The 27,543-nt window shown below is 35.6% G+C and overlaps 1 protein-coding gene across 1 annotated transcript; it reads right to left on the bottom strand.

Moving 5' to 3' along the window:
• Window positions 1-8,963: 8,963 nt before the first annotated feature.
• On the bottom strand, window positions 8,964-26,205 carry LOC149817167 (protein PSK SIMULATOR 1-like). The gene is made up of 12 exons (XM_089987452.1): window positions 25,372-26,205; window positions 20,158-20,483; window positions 19,917-20,009; window positions 19,728-19,818; window positions 15,600-15,693; window positions 14,619-14,716; window positions 13,445-13,514; window positions 11,629-11,732; window positions 11,068-11,184; window positions 10,173-10,249; window positions 9,986-10,030; window positions 8,964-9,895 (listed from the first exon to the last, which is right to left on the bottom strand). The coding sequence occupies exons 1-12, from the start codon at window positions 25,702-25,704 to the stop codon at window positions 9,373-9,375; spliced, it is 1,971 nt and encodes a 656-aa protein (XP_089843578.1). The 5' UTR covers window positions 25,705-26,205; the 3' UTR covers window positions 8,964-9,372.
• Between the last annotated feature and the right edge of the window lie 1,338 nt (window positions 26,206-27,543).

The following is a 27,543-nucleotide window of genomic DNA, read 5'->3' as shown; positions in this document are numbered from 1 at the left end:
GTGTCACATGACACACCACTAAAAGAGGCGTGTCTCTTTGAAGGTAGAAAAAAGAATCAACAGACTTGGATCAAGGGTGGCAAATGCCGTTCACCCATTCAATGAACATCAGCCAAATGTGTAATGCGATTAACAGATCACTTTTGAGTGAGGCCCGCATTCTATTGTTGTGGGGCCCATGAAATGTAGTCATGTGATATGGTGGTTACAAGGGGATGCACTTAAAAGGATCCCTAGATCCCAACCCTACTAATTGCTTTTGGCTGTGGGTTCAATCGTCATATTGTAGGTTCATAGATGTCGTTCATCTAAAGCATGAACGGTTTTGTGTCATTTGGATGAACGCCATCTATAAGGGACTCCTGGTGAAAAGATTGTGGGGGTCCTATTACGATGACGTAATCGATGAAGATGTCAAATCACAAATTGCGTGATTTGATGGATCACCTGATCGGATCTTCTCTTGATGGTTAACCTAACCCTGGACCTAATCCACTCTCATCCCCATAATTATGGGGACCGCGATTTAAGGTCTTTCCAATGAGTACTCTCACCTTTCAAAGTCTATAAAGACTCGATCGGATCTGACCTCTTTGAGTGAGTTGCATGTCCGTTAAGATTACCAAGGTTTAGCGAAGCAGGTTATATGTCCCCCCCCCCCCCGAACAGGGCTGGTAGGTCCATCTCATGTTCGGGTGTTCCCAAAGAGCGCCACGTATAAGATGCAGACCGACATGTATCCCCATGTGTGTTCGCATCACATTGCATCGTAATTTTTGGTGAACGATGCTTTCATATACGTGTATATATATATATATATATATATATATATATATATATATATATATATATATATATATATATATATATATATATATTACATAGTTTTATGTATTGTTGCTCTATTTACATTACGCAAGCATTTATTTAAGGTACACAATTTTGTGTATCTCTACTTTAATTACGATAATTTTTTTGGTAGACAATGCTTTCATATACGTGTAAATATATACATACATATCAATACAGAGTGCGCAATTTTGCATACACTTGCTATATGTACATTACGCGAGCATTTATTTATGGTATGTGGTTTCACGTACCTCAGCTTTGTTTATGATAACCTTTTGGATGATGATGATTTCATATACATGAAAATATATATATATATGTATATATCTATATATCTATACCGAGTGCATAATTTTGCATACCTCTTGCTCTATTTACATTACATAAGCATTTATTAAGAGTATGCAGTTTTGCATACTTTTGTTTTAATCTATTTTCAAAATGCATGCATACAAAACTTTAAGTCTTTATGCCCCTGACACTCATTGCAAATCAAACAAGAGTTTTTTGTCCACTCTCGTGTGAGACTCCAAGTCCACATGCCCTAAGGTTTTATAAAATAAAACAATTGTTCCATGTCCATATGCATCTGACACTTGTCGAGTGATTGAAGTGTCCTTCGAGACATTAAAAGTTCAAAAGGGTGAGACTGTCATGATTCAGAAATTCGTATACTGAATCTACCCTATGAATTGGTAATTGTATGACTTCGACTATGTAGTCTTGGTTATACTTATGTCAAATACTTCTAGTCACATTTGGGGATGATCAGAGTATACCCCTGACCTAGGGTTCGAGAAGTCATGAACTTCTAGATTGTTCAGTTGGTTTTCTTTTTGAAAAACTAGTTTAATTCTCATGGTAGTGGTACTATCAAACATGTTCGACATGCTCGTATGTCGATGAATGATTGAAGGTTTATGACAAATCTTGATGTGCGTTAGTGCACAATATTATGAAAAAATCGTGTACAGCCGAATAAATCGCCATCACAAGCAAGATGCTCGATTTGGTTTAAAAGACCATGGCATGGTGAATAAGTTGTTGGATAAAAAAGGACTCGACACACATATTCATTCTTCAGTTCTATCAAGAGAGATGATAGGAGATAGAACCTCTGATGGACGACAAAGTTGTTAACAATTATGCTCCTCGAGTGGTAATAGCTCAGCATCCTCAGTCATCGGAGTTAGGGGACATGGTTATATATTATTATCTTAGGTGGTCGATCCCATAACTTCTGCAGAAGTTAAGATGCATCCCCTGTGTATTCCTGTCTTTGGGAAATTCTCTCTCAGCCTTAAAAAATGTGCCTTTTAGAACAAACTCAGCTAGTCATTAGGGTTATCAATTTGCATAGAATAATAAACCCTTGAATGGTCTTTGTTGTTTCTATGATTTTATCTTATGAATACCTACATATAGATAATTATCGAAACAAAGTTACGACGTTCACTTTGCTTCTTCAAACTAGAAACAATACAATGCCTATACCAATTCGAGGATCGTTCATTTATGTACGATCCAACTTTTAAGGTATGATAATGCAAATATTAGTCTTACTCTTTTGGTTGATATCATTGCACCTACCAGTCTTTCATGAGTTTGACTTATTTTATATGATACAGGTGACAATTATATGAGTGTTGTAGGTGATGGACCGAGTCAATCTCAATTGAAACTTAGCCTAACTTGGTGTAGTTGTTACCAGGCCAACTTGGTTTACCCAAACAGAGCCTGGATCGATCAAGGATCCCTCGAGGCCCCCCTTTTTGCTTTTAGGAATCGAGCCCGACTTGACTTGTTAGCCGAGCCGACTCAACCCTTGGGCCCTACCCCCTCCCCTTTTTGTTTCGGGTCCGGCTCGGTTAAGATCGAGTAAGTTCTGTCATGGAATTTGTTCCACATTAACCGAGTCAAACTCAGTTTCCTTGAAACCGAGCTTGACTCAATTCACCTTTACCAAGCTCACCTCGGTTCCCCCAAACCAAGCCAAGCTCAGATCTTTATTCCAAAATGAGCTCGGCTCGGTCCAGACTGCTCAAATTAAGTTTGGATTCAACCCGATGACGTGTTAGTCATCTACTTTCACCAAAAAATAGTTTATAATCTTGTTCTTTACGAAGTTTGATAAAAACTTTTTAAACGCACCATATTGGCACAATTGATAAGATTTCGTACCTCCGACAATTTTTATGAGGCACAAACAAGCTTATACCTAAGCTTGAAATTATCGAACATTCGGACTATCTCTGAGGTAAAAAAAATGCATATGATGATGGTCGTTGAACATTTTTAATATATGTATTTATATTTATGTCAAATATACATATATAAAATAAACATTTATTTAAGGTATGTGGTTTCGCGTACCTCTGCTTTAATTACGATGACCTTTTGGCATATGTATAAATATATACATATATATTTATATAGAGTGCACAATTTTGTGCACTTTTGATCTATTTACATTATGCAAACATTTATTTAAGGTACACAGTTTTGCGTACCTCTGCTTTAATTACGATGGCCTTTTTGGCAGGCAACGCTTCATATACGTTTAAATATATACATATATATTAATACAGAGCGCACAATTTTGCATACACTTTCTATATTTACATTACATGAGCATTTATTTATGATATGCAATTTCACATACCTCAGCTTTATTTATGATGGCCTTTTGGGGGACGATGCTTTCATATACGTATATATCTATACAGAGTGCACGCTTTTGCATACTCTTGCTCTATTTATATTACATGAGCATTTATTTACAGTACAGAGTTTTGCTTACTTATGCTTTAATCCATTTTCAAAATGCTTACATGCGAGACTTTAAGTTTGCATACCCTCGACACTCCTATAAATCAAACAAGATATTTTCACCCACTCTCGTGTGAGACTCCAAGTCTATATGCCCCGAGGTTTTGCAAAATAGAACAAGTATTTTACATCCATATAAATTGGATACCCCTTGAGTGATTGAAGTGTCCTTCGAGACATTGAAAGTTCAAAAGGGTGAGACTGGTATAATTTAGACATTCACAACTGAATCTAGCCTATGAACTGATAAACACGAGACTTTGATTATGTAGTCATGGTTGTACTTACGTCAAGTACTTCTGGTCATATTCAGGGATGACCTGAGTATACCCCTGACCTGGGGCTCGAGAAGTCGTGAACTTTTAGATTGTTCAGTTGATTTTCTTTCTAAGAAACCAGTTTGATTCTGATCGCAGTGTAATGCCACAATTTTTTAAACCAAAATTTTAGGAGTTTTTTTTTAAAACCCCTTTACATGATTTTCAAGAATATATCAAAAACTTTTTTTAATATGGTTCAAGCCTTGAGTGGGTTACAAATACAACACATACACAAGTAAGACTGAAATAACTAAATCAAACCATAATTTGCATTAAAATAAATCAAACACTAGTCTCAACCATTATTAGAGTTTACAGGACTTAAACAAATCAAATAATAACAAAATGTATCAAGTCCTCTCAAAAGCCTTAAAGAATTATGACCCTCTTGGTGCCACCCCGAGCCTACTGTCATCATCCTCTAGCTTACTCATTACTTGAAATATTATAAGTACAGGCATAAGTTCACAATCTCAGTAGGTAATCACAAAAATATGTGAGCATATTTTAATCACAGAAATAAGAATTTACACATTTTTAAATATCATCTAAATCATGCAACATAACATATCAGAATTGAGCACAATTTGTATTTACATAATTAATCATGCTTGCATTCATATTTTCAGAATAAACATGCTACAATGCATCATGTTAATGAAATAACAATTTTTGCAAAAACTGGAATATTTCAATGATTTTATCCTGAGTTCTTATATTCTACTTTTCTTCCTGCTCGAAGGTACACTCTCGGGTTTTTAACTTCGATTCAACCAATCCAATGAGGGGTTTATTATGCTATGTATTTTATTAACTTCATTGAATTGAAGAAACTGCAACCTCACGCCGAGATTCCATTAGAGCAGTTCATGACCGAGAAAAACTTCTAGTGGTCCAGCACAAAATCGATTCCTACTCTGTAGAGATTTTGGACATACCACCTCAGACACCTTATAGTCCAAGCTCCCTACAACCGGAGATTAAGGACCAAGGAAACACTATTGCTCTCCAAGACTAAACAATGGTCAACCGATCGTGTGTACCCTCACTTTCTTTAAAGTGGATCTCGGTCCAATAGACCTTGTCTGAATGGGTCATGGGTGTTATTTAATTATTAGGCTTATCAATTAAATTATATGTGCTTATAGCACACACACCCAGGCTCACAAACCCAATCTTCCCATTGGAGATTCCATATGCAAATCTATTTTGACCCATTCAAACACCCACAGTTCGCACTGTGAGCCCGACCTCCATTAGACAATTATGTAATTATGTGCATAGATAAATTTTTTTCTTGGTGCACTACAAGCACCTATAAGTTTCATCGAACCTAGGCTCACACCTGAGCCACACACATGCTTATATCACATATCATTATCACTATGTCATATGCCCACATGCATATATAAAGGTTGCACACACATGCAATCATGATTATGCTTCAACAAGCAAACAACATGTATAAAAATTTACTTTACATTGATTATGCCTTATGATATATAATATTCACTAACATGCATGTCATATGAATGGTTACAAATCAAGAATAACATAAAATATATTTAGTTTGCATGGATATGATATTAAACTCCAATATAAATATCCATAATCATGCTGCATAAAGTAAAATATAATTAGTCATCCATACATGTCATAATGTGCAGTTCAGATCCCTGTTAACCCGATTTTGAAAAGCCCATAAAAAATCACAAGAACTGAATTTCAGTCTTCCAATTTTACTAGGACTACCCCCATATCTCAAAAACACAGTACAAGAAACAAAACTGTAAAATTCATTATAATAAAATTTAAAAAATTATAAGACTAAATCATATCCAGAAAACATACAACACAAATCCTCTCAACTGCAAAAATTCATCTCAGCCTGGGGAAATTTTCCATACTTACAAAAAATTCTTTTAACAAAAATCTTTTTACAGGATCTTATCATACATGTTACCTTTCACTCAGATTTTTTTTTAATTTATTTTTATTAGTTTTGGTTAAGTTTTTAGAACTATCAAAATTGTTGACTAGAATAGTCCTGCTAATAGGGCAGAAAATCTATACTCTGTTGCAATGGACGTTTAAGACTCAAAATAGATCCAAACAGAATAAAACATGATTTTAAATTCAAGCCCTAGATGTGTAAAATACTCAAATATTTGTATTCTAATTTATTGACTTTGGTTTCATAGAGATATCATTTTTTTCTGAAATAGGTCAAAATAAAAAATAAAGACAGAATAGCCAAGATTCAAACTCATGAAAGATCCATTAAACAAGAACAAGATTCAAGGTAAAAATTAATACAATCATAATTTTTTATGCTTTAAACATATTTATATCATCATACAATACATATTTGATCATATTCATGCTAATCTTGCTAAAACATTAATATACATCATCCAAGAATCACAAAACCTTCATGGAATATATCAAATATAAATTTCTCTATGCAAGAATCACAAGAAACCCTGAACAATCATGAAATCATGGTTTTTTTATGCAATAACATTTTTAATCATGTTAAATATGAAATAATCTACTATATATGCTCATATCAACTTTCTTTATAAAAAACATCAAAACCCTAATAACGTTTTTGCCAAAACCTTCTTCAAAATGACTTTTTGCATACAAGAACATGGATTCAAGCATATATCAAATTTTTAGAATTTATAGAACATATATTTCATCAATATAACTTAATATTAACATCTTAAACATGCTGGAATAAATAAGATCTAGCAAATAATAAGAAACAAGTTTTTCCCAAATCGTTTTTCATATTAGAAGCCCGAAAATCGTCCTCTTTCGAAAATCATTTTTCTTTTTTATTCTAGGGTGACATGGATCCATCAAGACGTGTTCTCTAGATTGAAAATAAATCTTAAAGAGGTGTTTCAAGGTCTGATCCTCATCGGTTCAGATCTAAAAATTGTCTCACGCATATTCTATGTGTTTGGAAAAATCTATGTCTATGCAATTGATGTTCCCACCTTAAACAGGTTCTCAAACATAGATCGGCCTTTGTCTCCCATCTTCAAACCTTAGAAGAGCTTCAATGGCTGCTAGAAAAGCTTCAATAAGAAATAAACGAAAGAAGAAGAAGAATAAAAATATGATTAAGAAAAAAGAATATAAGAGAGAGACTTCTCTTCTTTTTATATTAGAAAATCCACCAGAGGGCATCTCCTCCTTAGAGTCCTAAACCACTATTAACAATAACATATGCTTATTTCTAGGAGTTCTATTAAAAACAACAAACTAACTAAATGAATTTGATAATTAGTTCAATTAACTAATATTTTACCTTAATTAACTAATTAATTAACCTAATTAGTTATAGGGTCCACTGGAGGGGGGTTTCCTACCCTCTTTAGAGTCTTTTAGGGTTTTAAAGACCCTCCTAATGATGTCTCTGGAACCTGGCGTGGATCCCACTTGGGTCTAGATCCAAAAACTTGATCTAGATCCAATCTTCATTTGGGTTGGATCTAGGAACCAAACAAACAAATCCAAATCTAAAATTAATTTAAAGATCCAAAACAACATTGGATTCAAACTCAGGTTTGTATCTGAACCTAATCCATCTAAGATCCAAATAACCTTGAGTCGCCCCTGAACCTTTATGGGCCACCCTAACCATACCTAGCACCCCACTAGGCTAGGCGTGACCCCTCTGAGCCTTTCCTAAAACCTGGTTTGAGTCCAAAACACAACTCGACCAACTTAGACTTTTGAATTTTTCCACAATTTAAAATTGCTTTTAACCTGCATTTAAAAGTTGAACTAAAACAAAATCGCAGGTGTTATACGCAGTGGTACTATCAAACATACATGACATGCTCGTATGCAGATGAATGATTGAAGGTTTATAACGGACTTTGATGCGTGTTAGTACACAATATTATGGAATAATCTCATACAATCACATAAACTACCATCACAGGTAAGATGCTCGATTTGGTTTAAAAGACATGGTGAATATGTTATTGGATAAAAGAAGATCCAATACACCCAATCATTCTTCAGTTCTATCAAGAGAGATGATAGGAGGTATAACCTCTGGTGAATAAAGTTATTAACACCTATGATCCTCGACTGGGAATAACATCCCCAAGCATCATAGTTAGGGGACATGGGTACCAATTATTATCCTAGGTGATAGATCCAACAACTTCTACAGAAGTTAAGACATATCTCTCATTTATTCCTACATTTGGAGAATTCTTTCTCGGTCTTAGAAACTGTTCCCTTTGAAACAGAGTTAGCCAGCCATTTAGGTTATCAATTCACATAGAATAATAAACGCCTGAATGATATTAGTTATTTCTACGATTTTATCTTATGAGTACCAATAGGTAGATAATTATCGAAACAAAGTTATAAGGTTCACTCTCCTTCTTCAAACTAGAAATAATGCATCACCTATACCAAGTCGCAATTAGTTAATTTATGTATGATCCAATGTTTGAAGTATAATAATGAAAATATTAGCCTTGTTTTTTTGGTTGATATCATTGCACCTATACCTGTTTTATGGGATACAGGTGACAATTAAACAAGTGTTGCAAATGATGGCACAATGATGTGATGATATCAAGAATTCACCCTCTCTTCGCTCATGAGCACATTTTTGACATTTTATATAAGGATTTTTGAATAATATTATTTCTAAATAAAACAAAACTTAAGAAAAATGCAGGCTCATGGTGTCCCAGGTTATAAGCTAGGTGTACTCCTTGGTAGGCAAGGGAGGAGTTAGGGAGACCTGAAGTTGGTAGCCTCTATTGTTGTGATCAAAGATCTGTGCATCTCCAGTACATGAATCCCAAAATCAGGTCAGATCCGAGGAATTCAAATGCATTGAATTGAGGCACCGTTTAAAGCGTATTCCATATTCCCCATAAGCTATAGGAGATTAAGCAAAATTTCAATTACAAAATCAAATACAAGACCAACAGATTAAACATTTCTTTTTTGAAGCAGACCAATAGATTAAACATGAACATGTATATGAATTGACAAAAATCACCTCCCAGGCAACAACAAACCACTGCGCCCCACAGAATATCTCACCAATAGAGGGAAAACAACCCTTATAATACAGATTTCCCATGATTATCTCTACAATTACTTACAAAAATGCCTTTCCCACACCAACCATTCCCCCACCTACCTAACCCCTCCTGTACCATTGTAGTTGTCATCATCTAACATAAGATTCCTGTCCCCCATAAATATGTTCAGTCCAGCCCTGAAAACTCTTTTGCACTTTGAATGTATGAAATCAATAAGAATCAGTGCATTGGATCGACCGCTACCATAACTGGAAGTGGCTTGATACAACCACATCCATTCATAAGCTTTTGATAGTGTCCACTCTGTCAATGACATCCAAGGCTTTCAACTTGTCAAGGTTGAAATCGATAACAGGTAAAGTTGAAGGCCTTCTGGAAAACAAATCCTTCTTACTGCCATTACTTGGAGAATGGCTACTACTTTTACTCAACCTGTAATACTTCATAGACCTGGTCTTTGCAGTGACAAACTCTTGGCTTTTGCTAATCCCAGGGGTCAACTTTCTCGAAGTCACTTCCCGCAGCATATCCTGGTCTTCTTTGGATAGAAGGGATGACTTTGCTGACTTATCTGTCACCGATAATGAGGCTTGATGCGTCTTCTGGGTGGGCGAACGGATAGGAGATTTGATAGGGGACTTGACACCATAGTTGAGACCCGGTCTCACATGGCTGACCAGATGATGAAGCCACACAACTAGCTCGAGTATGTAAGTTTCAGTCTTCCCCTTGTCAGCGTGATGGAGAGTCTCTATGCGGATCAAGTCAGCTTGGCCAGCCGGTTTGCGGTTCACCTCAGACCTGTTCAAGAACATCATAGATAGCTCATGGATATGCTGAGCAAGAAAAATGAAGGCAAGAATAATGCGGAAGCTAATAAGCCTCACTCACCCAGTGTTCGCCCATTCACCAACCCAACCAAAACCATGATGTGCCCTGGTGAGATTAATATTTGACAAACAAACACAAAGAAAAGACGCATTCTAAAACAATAAGTTTATAAGAATCACAAATTTATATCATTTAATATCTGTAAGGATTAAAGAATAAAAAAGGAAATTATCCACTTGTGCATTACTTGGTTGTGTTTGCAGCAATAGGAACCAGCCACTGCAAAGTTTTCTCCATCTCTTCTTTGATCTGAGGAACAGTAAGCTACAGCATTCACATAGATGGAAACATTAGTTCTTCAATTATAATTCAGATACCTTTATGATCAAACATAGGCTATTAGCAGATTATTACAAAAAAGATGTGCATCAGTATATCAAAATTGTTTTTAACACGTAAAATTCCTTAAGCAACAGCATCTGCCTAGAGAACTAACAACCAAAAATAAACCATGAAACTGTATATGAAGACATATCCTGCATAAAGTATTCATCCGGCTTCCTCCACATTGGGATCTTATAGTTGCTCAACTATGCACTGTACCCCACTATGGGTGCACTATTTGGAGCTAGTTAAGCAATTATTTTAGTGTTATGCATGAAGGCCCTAACATTTTTTTCAGAGTACAGTGGCACAGTGCAATACAGACATCCATGCAATCATGATCGACATGGGGTTAGCTTGTAGATGGGGCAGGCTTGAAAGCATGTTGATGATGCACCATGCAACAAGCACATAGATAAAAGGATTTTCACTTTCATGAACTGTCATATTTTAAAGATATTCAATGAGAATAATGTCACATGTGATTAAATTGGTCCGTGCTTTCCTTTGTATCAAGAAGCCAGAAATGAAATGAAGGATAGTGTCTGTGCCACTAAGATAAGCTTCTGCCTTCCATATATCCATAAGATGCTGGGGAACAAATGCACTAAGGAATCATTCAACACAAACATTTAAGGGAACAAACCAAAGAAATTTTATGCTAAATCAGGGGGCTCTGTTTTGGGTTGAGAAAACTAAAAAATCATTTACAAAATTGTCTTGCAAGTTAAAAGTGTGAAGATCTTGGAGTGACATACCTCTTCACTGACATGAAATGATTGTAATTTTGAGCGCAATGCTAATTTTATGCTGGGTGGCAGCCCTTGGTATAATGTATCTCTTGTGTTTGGTGGAATAGAACTTGGACGTGAGACCTGCATATTTCACAATTTTCTTCATAGGTAATTTATTCAAGATATAGAAGGCCATCATTTTTCTCAAATAAATCTGATTTGAAGTAAAAATAACTTTAATAAATATTAAATGTGATAATAGTATGATAGAGTACAACTTTCACAGTTCTAGTTATGAATTCTAAAGAACTTAATTAATAAATAGCTCCTGGTCATTATCGCTTCCTGCCCTACATGGACCTACAAAGCCCTTATCCTCGCTTCTGCTTCCCTCTTTGAAACCTTCATTACAATATACACACATGTACACAAGCTCATGTATGTTCGTATGCACACAGGAACACCCAACAATTTAAGCTTTCTTAGCATCTGCTATCCGTTAGCAAGTATCAAATATAAAAAAAGCTACCAATACTAGAATGATAGTATATGCACACAAATATCCAAATGGAAGCACACACTTACAAGAGTATCAATTTGAGTGATAATATTTGCATAGTGCAATGCAAGACCGGCAGAACCTAATCTTTGATGATTGCTCGAGGTTCCCTTCTTTTCTAACTTAAGACCTTTCACAGCAGAAAGCGAAACTCATCATTAATGATCTTCTCCAGTCAAATAATGCACAAAGATAGCAGATTAAGATCATATGAATTTAAGATGCCAAAAAGCCATATGTTTTTATAGCCTGTAAATTCTATTTTAGATCACAAAAGTTTGCAAGGAAAAGACTAGAAAGAATTAAACAAGGGCATAATTCATTCGAAATCATAACAGAACCATAAGAAAATATGCCTATAATTCCTCAAGCAAAAATGTGCACCTGAAACAGTAATAATATACTCTATTTATAGATCAAATCCACTTTGTGGTTTGTGCTGACTTCTCCAATAATAGACAAAAGGCATAGAGGTGCAGAAACAGGTTTTGTTGCCCCAACATTCCCAAACAGGGCAAAGTGCAGAATCTTTGTGATCCCTTATGTGTAGTGGGTTAACTGCACAGTTATGAACTACAATTGATTCATGCTGTGTATAAGATGAATACAAAGACAACTAAATTCTTAAATGCATGCCATAAATGCGCTGAAGTATTGAGGACACAAGCTAACAAAGTTCTTTTCTTAAAGGAGTTTCCAGATAAATCTATAGCTCTAGTTATGCTTCTATGGGCCTAATGGCCTATCGTTTGCATGCTCCTTTATGATAGCATTGTGTTAGTTATGTGCATAGTGGACTTAAATTGCTATCTACATGAATTTAAAGAGGGGTCAGAAGTGCACATGCCATGCCTCTGCGAGAAGAACAACCAGGTTGATCCCAGCCTCACCATTTACAATAAAAAAACGCAAACACAAACATTTTCAGATAGCACAGTAAGCATTTGCTAAGTTGCATCAGCATATTCTCATTATTTTTCCTTAAATGAATTTTATCACTGATTCGTTGCTCTTCATTATGGTACTTGCAAATATTAAATCTAAGACTTCTTAAAACAAGAACATGATTGGGTACCAACTATTTGATAAAATATTTTGGAAAAGGTTTCCTATACAAGAATTTGGTCAGAGTTTTGTAAGAATGATATTGCAAATTTAAACTTTTGTTGCTGTTGTAAATGTGCATGACAAATACTTTGATGTCTAATTTGATGTTTGCTTTGGTTAATTGATATGCTTTATAATTTTTGTAGTTGGGTTAATTTATCACAATAACCTTACCCTAGTTTCATGAAATAATATTTAATCTAATACTTAATAGTTTAATTAGCATCAGTTGTTCTTTTCAAAGACAAAAAAAGTTCTTTAAAATATTGCCATATTTTTCTCTGAATGTAAAAATCAATACATAACGTATTTATTGTATTTTTATAGATTTGTATACATTAATTACTTTATCTAATTTTCAATATTTAATTATTTATCATGGCCCCTCTCATTCCTCCAACAGTTTTTCACAACATTGATTTGCTTCATAGCCATGTAGAACACATTTTACTTTCTTTCTATTTGGACATCCAAAAGAAGCCCTGAATAAGCTAAAATGAAAAATAAAGCCATGCGGCTGGACAATTACATATTCTGCAACATGTTACCTTTGCAATGATGTTCAGTTGAATTGTCAATTTCTTGTTTCAACTTTTTTATTCTTTAACTCAAATTCAGAAAATAATGAGGAAATGCATGAAGTATCATTGTTAGGAGAGAACTCATGCTAAAAAAATAAAGAAAAATATAAAAGGAATCACATAAAATTTAACAGAGAAGGTTTTAGATGCATACCATCACCGCCAAAAGCTTCATGGATCTCAAGATGCAAGAAATGGACAATGTCCACAAATTTCTCCATAACCTGCAATAAAGAAGATATTGTGTTTTTCATTAAAAAATTAGCTCCATGAATATGACATGCCAGATAAGAAAGAAATTTGTACCGCTCAAAAGATTTGATCAATGCCCAATGGCGTAGGAAACTGTCATGTTTATTTCAAATTTGAGCAGAAAATAACAAAATAAGCATGTCAACGTTACATTCCAGACAAGCATGTGTATAGCATAAAAGAAACACATGGATGCATATGCACACTCACACATGGACACAACTGAACAGATACATATACGCAAATGCATGTGCCAATCTGATCATTCACGCCTAGAACTGTGACCATGAGAACACAGTAGAGCCAAAAGAGCCACTAATTATGTGATGAACTAAGTCACAGGGATTTGGCTAGCAGGGTGCCACACCCGCGTCGACGCGACTCGACGCGGGTGCGGTCAACCCGACCCTGGGTGCGTTGACCGCACCCAGGGTCATTTCGGTCCATTTTTTGGATTTTTTTTTTAAAATTGCCCTATGAAATGGGCTGCGGAATTTAAAAAAAAAAATCGGGGGGGGGGGGGGGGGGGGCGCTGCCCCCCTATAACTCCCTGTCAGGGGCGGCCCCCCCGGACCCCCGCCCGCTGACCGCGCAGCGGGACCCACGCCGGGGGAACCCCCTTCTATCTAGCAATCAATCTATCTATCTATATATATATATATATATTACATTTTTGCCCCTGCCGCACCCAAGGTTTTTGAAAGTGCCGCACCCGCACCCATGTGACATAGGTGATGAACTAACCTAATCTTACAAAACCAAGTAATGCCATCAATTAAAACTGGAACAGTATAACCTGAAATACTGATGACTAAGACTCAGAGAAGAGGAGGAAGAGAACATCACAAGATCCTGGTATCATCAATCCATAAAGCCGCCATGCATATGTACTGTGGCCACTAGTATGGTGAACATATTGAATTTTAGACAAGAAACTAACAACCAACTGAAGCTTCCAGCAAGCTGCATCTTAATGTACACTCTGAAAGGAGCAGTATAATGGAAGGGAATTGCCTGCTATATCTTAATAGCTACTAACATTTACATCATTAGAGAAGAGAGTATTGAGCATATACCTCTTCTAAAATCTTGGACCACAGGGATTTCTTCTTTAAACCACTTACATGCTTCTTTTGGCTTTTTAGCTCAGCTCTTAAAATTGCAATGCTGTCGCCTACAGATCAGAAAAGAGAAAGCTCTTAAACATTTAGAACTGTCGCAAATAGATCCTAACTCTATTAACAAGAAAACAGAGGATACTGTTCACATTTAACAAACAGAGTTGCAGTTTTGAAAAAACATCCTTTAAATCATAATAAAAGAAGCATTGAATTTCAGTAACCTAGAGAACATGTTAAATTGGTTCAACAGCATCTCTGCCACATCAAAGCATATGACACAATCCCGGTTTGACTGTCTAGACCTCTGATATACCTAAGAAAAAGTAATAAGCACAAACAGAGGATATAGCTTATATTCAACAAACAGAGTTGGATTTTGGAAAAAAAAAACAGGTTACATTAAATCATAACAAAAACAGCATGTTTTCCAATTTAAGTAAAACCCAAAGAACATGTTTAATCAGTTTAACAGCAACTCTGCCAAATGAAAACATGACAGGTTACCTTTTGACAGCTTAGACCTATGCTATGAGAAAGGTGACAAGCATTGCCACAAAGATTTAATCCATAATCACCAAATACCAGTATCATCAACTTCAAGGGAGAATATAAAATGATATCATTTAGCAAAAATATTGAGAAAATCCAATAATTTTGAACAGAGAAGTGGAATGAAGCTATTGATTCTTTTCATAATAACATAAAAATAAAAAACTATATTAACATTAAAAATAAGAAATAAAGAACTAAAAGAAGCATTCACTTCATTTGGAAGTTTCAAGATATATAGAACTTTAAAATAATCAGGATATAGTACCATCAGGATCAGTTGCTGAAAATAACTTGACAATGCTACAGTATTTGCAAAATACTAGTGATATTTGTGACCATAATGTTATTTGTTAATGTACATCAGAGAATAAGCTAGGAAACAACCTCTTTGAGCTGCATTGGGATTCTCTTCTTCCTGCAGCTTCCGCCTATAATCCTGGTCAAATCTGTCCAATGCATGCAACTCATGATACAATTCCTGTGAAAAGAAAGGAAGATTATATTTCTATCTCTAAAGAAACCCTATCAATAGATTGTTTGTATGCAGCATTCCTGTGAAAAGAAAGGAAGATTATATTTCTATCTCTAAAGAAACCCTATGAATAGATTGTTTGTATGCAGCCCAGCAGAACCCCTTTAAAAATATACATGGAAAAAGACTAGCAATCTCCAATAGTATGAGAACAGTAAAGATTCATAAACGTGCATACATGAAAGAGAATGGAGAGGATGTATGCATCCAATCCTTTAGCATTGTCAGACCTTTTTGAAAAGTAAACAGAAAGGACCAAGACGACCATCATCACTAAAGATCAAAGGATCTTGCCTACAATTTCCATGATGTTGGACTATATATATATATATATCATCCTAAGCAGCTTCAAAGGACAAAGTTTCCGGTGTTTGCTTAATCCAAACTCATAGATGTGTTTTCTATAGCTCATATATTAAATTAGGAATTTTTCACGTTTATATGCATATTTAGAGCAATCGAAAATCAACGGCTCATATTGCACCAAAATTTGATGAAAAAGAAATCAAGCTTTCTCATTAAATCAATTTGACCTAAAGCATGATTTTTTAGTGAATAAGCAATGATGAACGCATCTACAGGTCAGGATTAAAAAAAAAACACATGCAATTATGTTTTTTAGAAGCGTTTAGGATGGTTTAGGAGCTATATATATGACAACTGAACAAATTAGGCCCTCTTTTCTTGTTCTGCCCCATTAGGCCTCATAGTTTGAAGTGTTTTATGATAGATCTGAACTGTTAGATGTGTTTAGCATGCTCAATTTAGTGGGAATCGACTCTTGGATCATGTTTTTCGACGAAAAAATGTAGTTTTATGAGCCAGAAAAAATTGATGCCTTCATAGCCATTGATTTTGGATCACCGCAAAAACATGTATACAGGTCATATTCCAGTGATCCAAAAGCCGGTTCCCACTAAATAAAACCTATAGATCACATCTATGGTGTTAGATGTGAGAAAAAAAAAATACCAAAAACTACGATTTTTGAAGGGGGCTAACAGGGCAGAAAGAGCACATTACTCTCTCTCTCTCTCTCTCTCTCTCTCTCTCTCTCTCTCTCTCTCTCTCTCTCTCTCTCTCTCTCTCCGATCACCATCCGGCCCAGCTGAGGCCAATCAAGTTCTATCCAGATTGCTGCAGACCTGTCGCAGACCGTGCATGCCTATTGCCCGCCAATCACTCACTACGACCAGAATTCTAGTCGATCGTGGGTCATCTCTCCAGATCTCCCTTTTCCTTTGCGCTTCTGGTACTCAGAATCACCTAATCTGAGTGATCTCTGCCGGAAATCCTGCTTCAATGCATGGTTGCAGTGGTTCAGCCACTCCCGTGCCTATCTCTTGTTTCTGGCGATCCTACTGGCACAAATTGTCTCAAACTTCTTATTTTGAGTTCAAACAACCAAAAAACACATTTTCCAGAGAATTCTCCAAACTGATTGGAGATCTATGTTAGGCCAGCCGATTTCCTCTTGTTGATAGCCAATTTAGCCTAACTGGATGCCGATTTGAAGTCCTATCAAGCTGCGCTACTAACCAGGCCTTATCAACCTGGTATCAGAGCAAATATATATATATATGGGGTAACATTTTGGTGGCATGAGGTACAAATGTCTCCTATTTTCATTTTTTGGTCGTTTTTCAAGAAACTAACCTCACACATATGATCTACATGTTTCACGTTTCACTTAGTGAGAATCAGCTCTTGAATCGTATTACAACATGTAGGAAGGATTTTATAAGGCTTCGAAAATCGATGGCCTACAATGTGTGATACTTTCCTAGGTCATAAAATTGTGTTTTTTGGTCAAAAAAACATGATCCAAAAGCTGGTTCCCACTATTTTGAATATGTTGAATCCATCCATGAAGTCAGATTAGATCAAAACAACTTGCGCATAGGAGATCCAAAGGCTTTTGTACTTAATGGCCCCAATACCAAATGTTTCCCTTATATATATCATAGTCACCTATATCATTCAAGGTATTATCTCGGCGAGGATATTTCTCGGAGAGATTTTCAAAAGTTGAGAAATCTCGAGAGTTTAAAAAATTGGAAAAAATATAAATAACAATAAAAGCTAAGAAAACAATAAGTTTTCGATTATTTTTCTTCAAAAAAAATAAAGAAACAAGTTTTAAAGGTTTTAAAATATAAAAGAAACAAAAAAATAGGAAATGCATACTTAAAAAAAATAAAAAAAGTTTTTCGAAAAATATCGTGATAATATCACGATATTATATATATATATATATATATATATATATATATATATATATATATATATATATTATAGTCACCTATATCATTAAAGGTATTATCTCAGCGAGGATATTTCTCGGAGAGATTTTCAGAAGTTGAAAAATATCATGAGTTTAAAAAATTGAAAAAAAAATATAAATAACAACAAAAAAACTAAGAAAACAATAAGTTTTGGATTATTTTTCTTCAAAAAATATAAAGAAACAAGTTTTAAAGATTTTAAAATATAAAAGAAACAAAAAAATAGGAAATGCAAACATAAAAAAAACAAGAGTTTTTTCCAAAAAATATCATGATAATATCGCAATATTTTTTCTAGCAATATTTTGAAAACATCGCGAGATATTACCTTTAATATCGGTATTTCTCGCGATATTTTTAAAATATCGCCGATATTGATGACAGTTATATATATATACAGAGAGAGAGAGAGAGAGAGAGAGTAATGCCATGGTAGAAAAACAAAAAAATAGGAAATGCAAACTTAAAAAAAAAAGAGTTTTTCCCAAAAATATTGTGATATTATCGTGATATTTTTTTTGGCGATATTTTGAAAATATCACGAGATATTACCTTTAATATTGGCTACCTTAAAATGTCAGTATTTATGACAGTGATATATATATATATAGAGAGAGAGAGAGAGTAATGCTATGGTGCATGGGAGCACCTACTCCCACATAGTAGAAATCATGGTTGTAGATTGCATCATCTCAATCAAACCTTATAGATGTACTTAACATAGTTTACTTGATATGAATCATTTTTTTGGACATTAAAATAAGTTTTTTTTAAGTCATGAAATTTTGGTACATTGTGAGCCATTGATTTTTGAAGATCTTAAAAAACCTATATGTATTCCATAATCACATGACCCAAAACATGTTTTCCACTAAATAATGATTGTAGATCATATCTATAGGGTTTGATCAACGAAAAAAACTCAAAATTTTTGAAATTTTGAAGCTTCTATTATGTGGGAGTAGGTGCTCAAGGAGCACCCTATCATTACTAATATATATATATATAGAGAGAGAGAGGGATAGCATTTGCTATCCTTGTGGGTAAGGAACCCCTTAGTTGGAACTAGTAGGAGTTGTTTTGGCCAAATCTGACCTTATGGATGTGTTCAGCATGGTCAAAATAGTAGGAATCGACCCTTGGATCATAGTTTTTCAACTTAAAAATATGTTTTTTTGAGGTTTGAAAATTTGGTACATTAGAAGCTGTTGATTTTTTATCCATCGTAAAATCCGAAATATGCGTCAGAAAGCATGATCCAAAGGTCAGTTTCTTCTAAACTTAATATGTAGATCACATCTGGAGGGTCAAATGTGCAAAAAAACTGAAACAAAAAAATTACATTTTTTCACTAGGGGTTTCTTACCTAAGAGAGTAGCAAAGACAACCTTACAGCCTTCCCAATGAAGTCAGAATCCATGAATAAGCCTCATCGCAGGTTTCAAATAACTGTTCTCTTTGTTTATGCTTTTATAAAAAAGGAAACAAAATGATAATTTCAGCAAGCCTCAAGCTTGAATAACTGGGCCCAAGCAGCCATTAGGCTCATTTACACTTCCTAGACTGAATAGACAAAGCATTATGCCCTCGTCATGGCTAAAGGAAAATTACCAGCATGCCCAGGCTCTAAGATTCTGAGTATACAATAATGTCTGTCTCTTTACTTTCCAATTTACAAAAGCATAATATACTCACAGCTGTACACTGAACCAAAGTCATTAGCTGCTGCATAATAGTTTCTGCCTCTTCCTTCAATTGCTTTTGAGGTGTAAGTTCTGAACCAAGTCTGGTGTATAAACATGTAAGTAATCAACAAAATAAAATAAAACTCTAAGAATATAGGAAAATAAAGATTTCAAACATGGGCTAAAGCATGTGAATTACTTTTCAAAATAGCGATCTAAATTATGCCATTGAGGATCTTTACAACGGTTTCCAAAGCGTACTACTTCTCCAGCAAAGATACTCAGCTCTTCCCTGCAATGCATGGTAAATATTCAATTAACTAGAAATTGTTCTGTGAAGGCAAAGAAGATGGGTACTTACTACTTCCACCTTTTAGTAACCAGTTTAGATTAAATGAGAGAAAATGAAACATTTATATCTTCATTTCGCTAATATTAACCTCTTGTCAGAAGCAGCAATTGTTAGCAGCTCATCCATTTCTGAAGATATTAGACGCTTGACACCCTCTGAAGGCAGAACCTCGTCCTTCAGATACTTTATGTTTTCCTTTGAAAGTGATTGCATAAGGTTTGCGCCTTTAACTATTGTATTAGCCACTTCAAATGCCAAAATTGTTATTTTATTGCCTTTTGATGTGGCCCCTGAGGCAAACCCACTGTTCAGGTTCAAATTAGTCATGCTACTTCCAAGAGTGTCCAAAACCTCTACCGCCTTCACAAGCCCAACAGTACCAGCTCTTCCCAAAAGTGAGCTGACTTCTGATACCTGTGATGGATTAAAGTGTTAAAAAAGGAATCAACATGATTGCAACTTAAAGAAAATACATTAACCCATGGAAACACTACTACAAGCCAAAGCACCATCTAGTGGAAAGCAATACCAATGGAAGCTCATTATTTGCACTTAAGCACACGGATAAAAAAGATAGTGACAGAAACCTCATAAAGCAACTGACATCTCTGGTGGATTCTAATAGCACAAGGAAGCAAGGATAAAAAGTGGTTGTTCTTGTTACTGTATCTTGCTCGTGCAGGTTGCGGTGTCATCAGGTGCAGAAGAGCTTATAAGAAACCAGCATGCAGTTGTTTTAGGGGCACAAAACCTCGTGACTAACTACAGAACAGCAAACATCACCAACCAAAGAGTTGGGATCCAGCGATCACATAAGTGACTCCTTATGTGATACAACCCAATCACATGACAGCATTCTGAGTGGGGCCCACACTTTGTTGCTGTTGGGCCCATGGAATGTTGTCATGTGTTTGGGCTGTGTCACATACGCAAGCACTTATGCGATCCCTGTATCCCAGCTCCCAGCCAAAGAGCAACAACTGCTTTTCACATATTCCCATTACCAATGGTGGTCATATCTAAACTCCAAATGCTATCTAATTCTCCATTTTCCAGAACCTGAATTTAAATGCAAAATAAGTGCATAACACTTAAAACAGATACATAAAGATTAAGGATAAAGAAATAACAAACAAAAGCATCACTTGCCCCAACTTGCATTTAGCAACTCCAGACTTGCAAGCTTCTTTGTGGCCACAAATTGGATTTACCCATCAGCAGGGTGAGAAATCAAAAAGCCTGATAATAGCGTTCACTACATAGAATCTTAAAGATACTCCACTCTAAATCGAAGCACCAGATCATATAGACTTGATCATTTTCCTTCACAACAATTGACATGATTAAATGCTCAACCGGATAGGCACAAACATAAGCTAATTAGTGACAGTCAAAAGTTACACTGCAATTCATGCGAAATTGGCAAGTAGAGTTGAAAGAATCATCCTTAAAAGTTATGCCTTGTGGTGAACCTTGGACTGATGTTCATTATTCAAAGTTCCAAGAGTAATTTCTCCCATATTTACTTTTTCCGGTCCCATGTATATTTCTTTCTTTTGGATCCCTTAAAGCCCTAGAATTTTTAATCAGAAGTTAAAGATTAGAGTTTTGCCCCAAGATTTTTTCTTTAATAAAGCCCCTAGGATTTTTAATCATAAAACAAGGTCTCGATCCTGAATGTGAATTTGAGATATTGAAGTGAACAATAAACCTTAATAATTGCAAGGTGATTTTGACATGAAGAAAGCTCAAGATAATGTAGATCCAGTTCAAATCCATTATCATTGATATGAGAAAAGCTCAAGATGACATAAAGCTAGTTCAAATCCTTTGCCTAATGCAATCAACTTTAAAAGTAAAGAAGTATCAACAACTCCTTCAAAAAGCAGAATGACAGCAAGTGCACATGCCAAGCTACTTAATATATGTGCAAACAGCTAGACCACATAATTGCAGAAGTATTTTATGCATCTCACTGATTCTTTGTCCATCACTTTGATAAGGTCTCAATATCTTTGACATGTAATTAAACATGGAATACATCTCTTTGCTAGAGAAAAATATAGAAAGATCACCAAAACCTATAAGGTAGTCATAGACATCAAGAGCATTATCATTCTTTCAAATGGTCAGACAGGTGGACATCATAAACTAGTTAACTTCTCAAGCAAGATCATTGCTTTTGAAATCAATGAATGCATTGGTGAAACTAAAGATACTAAATATTTATCAAAGACTGTTCCAAATGGTTTGACATATGTTAAAAGGTGGACATCATAAACTTTAAAGCAACTTCTCAAGCAGAAGCATTGCTTTTGAAATCAGCAAATGCATCGGGTGTAACTAAAGAATATTTTATTAAAGCTATTATTGGGAGTGGTGTAAGAAGTTTGTCTAGAGATGTTGTTCAATTTGCCCATAAGGGCTCTGCTTATCTGGCCAGGGGGCGGCTCGTGACTTCCCAAGTTGAAGGGCCATCACGCGTTGAAACCCAGCCCTCACTGCATGGTCGAAGCTCGGTATACTCCCTGGTGGGGAAGGGGGACCTAGGTACAAGGAAAAATGCCGCAAATAAGGCACAAGTCAACTGATTGTACCTTCCCGCAAACAGAAAATCATCAGTTTTCTCTCCAGCTATCCAAAAAAGATTGTTGTTCAAGTTAACATTGTTAATGCACCAGCACATAGATCAGTTGGGCTAAATTATACAGGCCATGATTCTCATATTTTGGGACACCATGTGTGATTCATACCCTAAACTTGGCATTGGAAATATGTGTGCTCTGATTACTGTTCGACAAAACAGAAAAATATGTGAAGCAAAAACCAAAAAAGATACTTATACATCATCTCGTCTCTCATGCACACAGGCAAATAGCCATCTTTCAGCCATGAGTAACTGAAATATAAAAAGTAGATGACAAAACTCTTAATATCTTATAGGAGGCTCCAAATGCTCTTATATGAGCAAGCAAAATACAATGAAAAGAGGGCAGATAGAGTAAGAAGAGTTCTAACAGCCAAGAAACTTAAATAATCTAGGCATCACATAATTCCCTTACATCTCTTGAACTGCCTTACGTGATGGTCAATCAATGAAATCCTCAGCTTAACAGCTGGGATATGCACAATTATAAAGTCGTGAGAACAGATAGTAAAAAAATCATTGTTTCAGCATCAAACAAACAATCACAATATTACTTCACATTAATTTTGGGCTTTAGTTTTCTTGGGTTAAGAGCTTCTTCTTCATTGTGGAGTTCTTTTTCCTTTGTTTAAATATGCTTTGAATTAACTGACAGAAATCTACTCAATAATTATTAGGTTATATTTGACATGGAGAAACCTAGAAATATAGGTCAATCAATTAAGGACTATTTATCAAGGTTTTAAAACCTGTGACTCGGGACTCGACTCGTTCTTTATTGACTCGTGACTCGGCGGGTCAACTCGGTGACTCGGACTGGGTTTTGTTAACTTTTGATTTTAAAAGAAAATAATATATAATTTGTCTCAAACCATGTTTTTCAGTAAACAAGAGATGATAAACTCATATACAGGGGCTCATGTTAAGCAAAATATGTCTGTAGTTGGGACTTTTTAAAATGGTCCATGCTTGGTCTGTACTGAAGTTGATGAGACCTGACCAACTCATAAATGTTGTAATGGCCAGTTCACCAGGTTCTACCTTTTGTAGGCCCAATCCACTTCAAAATCAGAGTTTGATCCTGGCTCAGAAAATATTGGACTTGTGCTTTATGAAACATGCCCACATATCAAAAGTAACCATGTACAATATAGAATTACACTTTTAAGCTGCACTAGGATGACTGCCAGAAAAAATTGGCCACAGTATCTTATTATGCAGAATAGACTCACAAGGAAATCATCTAATAAAAGACAATATTGAACAACAAAATGAGGGGGCGAGGCTTATAGTTTTTGAGATGAAACTATGAAGGATATCCAATGTGCTTTGTAAGAGAAATTCAGCCATACTATAGGCTCAAGAATCACAGTCATAACAAGCACATGAAACTTGCTCATGTAGTGTACACTTCCAACTACACATAGCTAAAGATAGGTTCTTTTCAAAGTTATGATCCTATTCAGTCATAAAAAATAAATTAACATTATAGCCATTTCAGTAATTTGAAAAATAGAAAGATATTTGAGAGAAAGTATGGGTTACATACTGTGTGTGAGAAAATCCATAACAAAATCAAAGAAGAAATTCTCAAGACAACTGATCAAATTATACAAGCCAATTAATTATTCCCTATTGATGCAAGAAACAATTTTTTTTTATTCTGAAATACCCAAAAAATCAAATTTCAAACATCCCAGAACTCGCCCGAGTCAAGCCGAGTCAAGCCCGAGTTTTGGCAAACCGAGTTTGCCTTGCCGGGTTGACTCGCTGGAGGGCCGAGCCGAGTCAACGAGTTGACTCGAACGAGTTGACTCAGCGAGTTTTAAAACACTGCTATTTATTGACAATTTGTAGAAGATGCACCACAACAAATGTTTATATCTAAAAACATGGGTATAATTCAAAGTTCATCAATGACATGAAATACGTGGTATATCTGAATGAAAACATAATACACCCAAGCAGTACTAATCTAACATTTTCTAGAGGAATGGACTCAAATAGCTTAATGATGTAACAAGGGGTGAAGGTGAAGAAGAAATGGTAGCCTGCAAACTTAGCACCTCATTTAACATTGGCATTAGTACCCCGTCTTCTATTTGTTAAAATCAGCCAAACAGAGCAAAATATGGCAAGGCATAAGATCTTTTTCTATTATCTAAATTTCTCACAGAGATCCTTTCAAGAAAGCAGCTTGTTTGTAAGGATTATGTTAGAGGACAAGGGTACGTAATGGTATGCATAATAATATCCCAGTAACGAGTAACATCTTTGACTATTCTATTCTTTTTTATGCCTAGAGTTCCCCAAAAATATAGTCTCCATTACACGTAACAATTGGAATCATATTCAGGCTCAGAAACATTTCAAGAAATCAAAAAGAATGGAGAATGTATAGGGCTGTCATTATTTTCATGCCTGAAAATAAAGTTTTCATCACACATAGAATTTGGGAGCATATTCAGGCTCGAAAACATTTCCTGGTTGGTAAATGGATGAAAAAATATTAGCACAAGCATCTTGCACTTATGGTACTGGACATTGCAGAAAATTGCAGAAAATTGGAAATTTTCATAAGTTTGGCTAGCGAATTTTTCTCAATAAAGAACGGAAAGCAAGGAAGAAAGCAAACTACCAAGGGAAAAAAATTACCTTGGTTGCACCAATTTTAGCTGCCGCTACTGGCCTCGACCTGATTGACTTGAATTTCTGAGACTGAGCCCTAGACAACTGTGGCCAATTCGACTCTTCCTCCTGATTATTGTCATAGTCAGGCGTGTCAGAGGAGAAAGGATCTCGCAACTGTTTCTCCATGTTATTCATCATCATGGGAGGCGACCCATTATTTAATGTCTTTGACAATGGAACACCCGGGTGAAAACCAATGCCATCAGGATCATTCGGTAAAACGTGGCCATTGGAACGTGGGAAGGCTGCTTCAATTGATCTATCAGCAGTGGATCTCCTTGAGCAAATCCCGCCCATTTTTCTTCCAAATTATTTTGAACTGCTCTTAGTTATACAAATATTCAGAAATTCCACCACCTTTCTTGAAATTATATCTATTTATATGATTATTAACACCCAAAGATCAGTTGAGCTTAAACTTGGCAAAGCTTCCAACAAAGCACCACGCTCTATTCTACGCTGATCCAGCCCGGCTCAACCAAGTATTTTGCAACCACTAAATTTTCAACTTATGAACAAGAAAACAAGTGATCGGACGCTTCTCACAACCACAGGTGGTACCATATTTCAATCAGCAGCCATGCTAGAGAAACCAAAATTTTCCGAAATTTGTACTTAGAAAGGACTTATCTTTTAATCTCCTTGATTTATTGCAAATTCGTCTATATGACAGTTATTATCCAGATAATACAAAAGGGAATTTTCCCGCATCTGAATCAACAGAAACAGCAGAAGAAGCAACTCTTTCTGCTAAAATCCATCAGCCCAAAGCCCAAAACCGAATGAATAATGACAAGCCTACAAGCAACAGGAAAAGAAGCAACAAAGTTGGTTTCGTGAGACAAATAAAGAGCTAAAAGAACCCAATTTTGAGTACAGGCGAAGAGGAAACCGATCAACCAAACAAAAGAAACAAGCATGACAAAAATTCCAAGAAGAACACAATTTTCTCTTTCTAAAAGAAAAACAATCACAAACACCATCAAAGCCAAAAATTAAATAAATAAATAAAAACCCAACTTTCAAAGAACCCAAAAGAGCTCAACTTCACCATGAACACAATGACTTCAGAAAACCATCTGCAGCCCTCTGAACAGATCCACCAACACCCAAAGCACCAACAAAATCAAAATTTCAAGAGAACAAACAAAACCCACATAGATCTACGCCAACACCCACCACCCAGATTTTCCCACAGAGAATCATGAAGACAGAAGCAAAGTCAATCAAGAATTCCAACCAAATTTGGATAGACAGATCAAAAGACTCAAGAAAAAGAAAACCCAATATCCTAAAAAATAAAAAAAAGAACAAAAGAAAAGGAAAAGAGAAATTATAGACCTGACCACTGAGGAGGATCTTTTAAGGCAAACCAGAGAGGGCAGCAGCAGCAGCACTAAGTCCACCCACCCAAGTAACCAGGGCGACAACAAAAAGAGAGCCCAGTCAAACCCCACCATGGTTAAATACTAACCAGAGTCAACACCTAAACCCCTCCCATAAATGAAGCATTTTAATGATTTTTGAAAAAAAAAAAAGAATATATAATTATGAGGACGGACCTTTCTCATAAACTAAGTCTAGAATTGAGACCTCCCAGGCGGCGCCCACCCAGTTCGACTCTCAGTCTTTGAAGAGACAATTAAAATTTTAAAAAGAAATGGGGGTCTCGGAAAAATTTTGCACAACACTTGTCCTTAATGAAATTGCCAATCAAAGTAATATGACAATTCTATTAAAACAATAAAAATATGTCAATTAATAAAGGATAATTGTTAATATATTATATTTGGGTAATTTTTTTCATTTTTACTAAAGAAAGAACCACAGCCGGCCCGTGTGGCAGAGGGATTCGATTCTGAGCCTTCAGCGAAGACCCTACGTACCATATGGGATAGTGGTATTGAGGTGACTGTTTGGATTGGTTGATCACAAATTGCAATTACCATTTATGATAAGAATGTGAGTAGGCTGAGTCTTGGTCTAACTGGATCCATGGTCAATTAAAAATTGTCAGCTTTTAAAGGATTGGTTAGCAAGTGTCTAGTCAAGTCGTCCACAAGTGTTTCATTCGTATGGTAGGGGGGGACTTGTGAATGACGTCACAAGTTCAAAACGCATAAGTGGCGTCCTTGC

Source organism: Nuphar pumila, chromosome 14, assembly GCF_984573655.1.
Source record: "Nuphar pumila chromosome 14, dmNupPumi1.hap1.1, whole genome shotgun sequence".
Lineage (NCBI taxonomy): Eukaryota > Viridiplantae > Streptophyta > Magnoliopsida > Nymphaeales > Nymphaeaceae > Nuphar > Nuphar pumila.
Note: the sequence above shows the minus strand (reverse complement) of the source record. Positions and strands in the feature narration are given on the sequence as shown.

Coding starts and splice junctions, on each gene's coding strand:
- LOC149817167 (XM_089987452.1), bottom strand. CDS start 25,704: ATGGGCGGGATTTGCTCAAGGAGATCCACTGCTGATAGATCAATTGAA. Junction 15,694..19,727: donor CTTTGGTTCAGTGTACAGCT/GTGAGTATATTA, acceptor TTCTTTTCACAG/GAATTGTATCATGAGTTGCA. Junction 14,717..15,599: donor TCCCAATGCAGCTCAAAGAG/GTTGTTTCCTAG, acceptor TCTGATCTGTAG/GCGACAGCATTGCAATTTTA.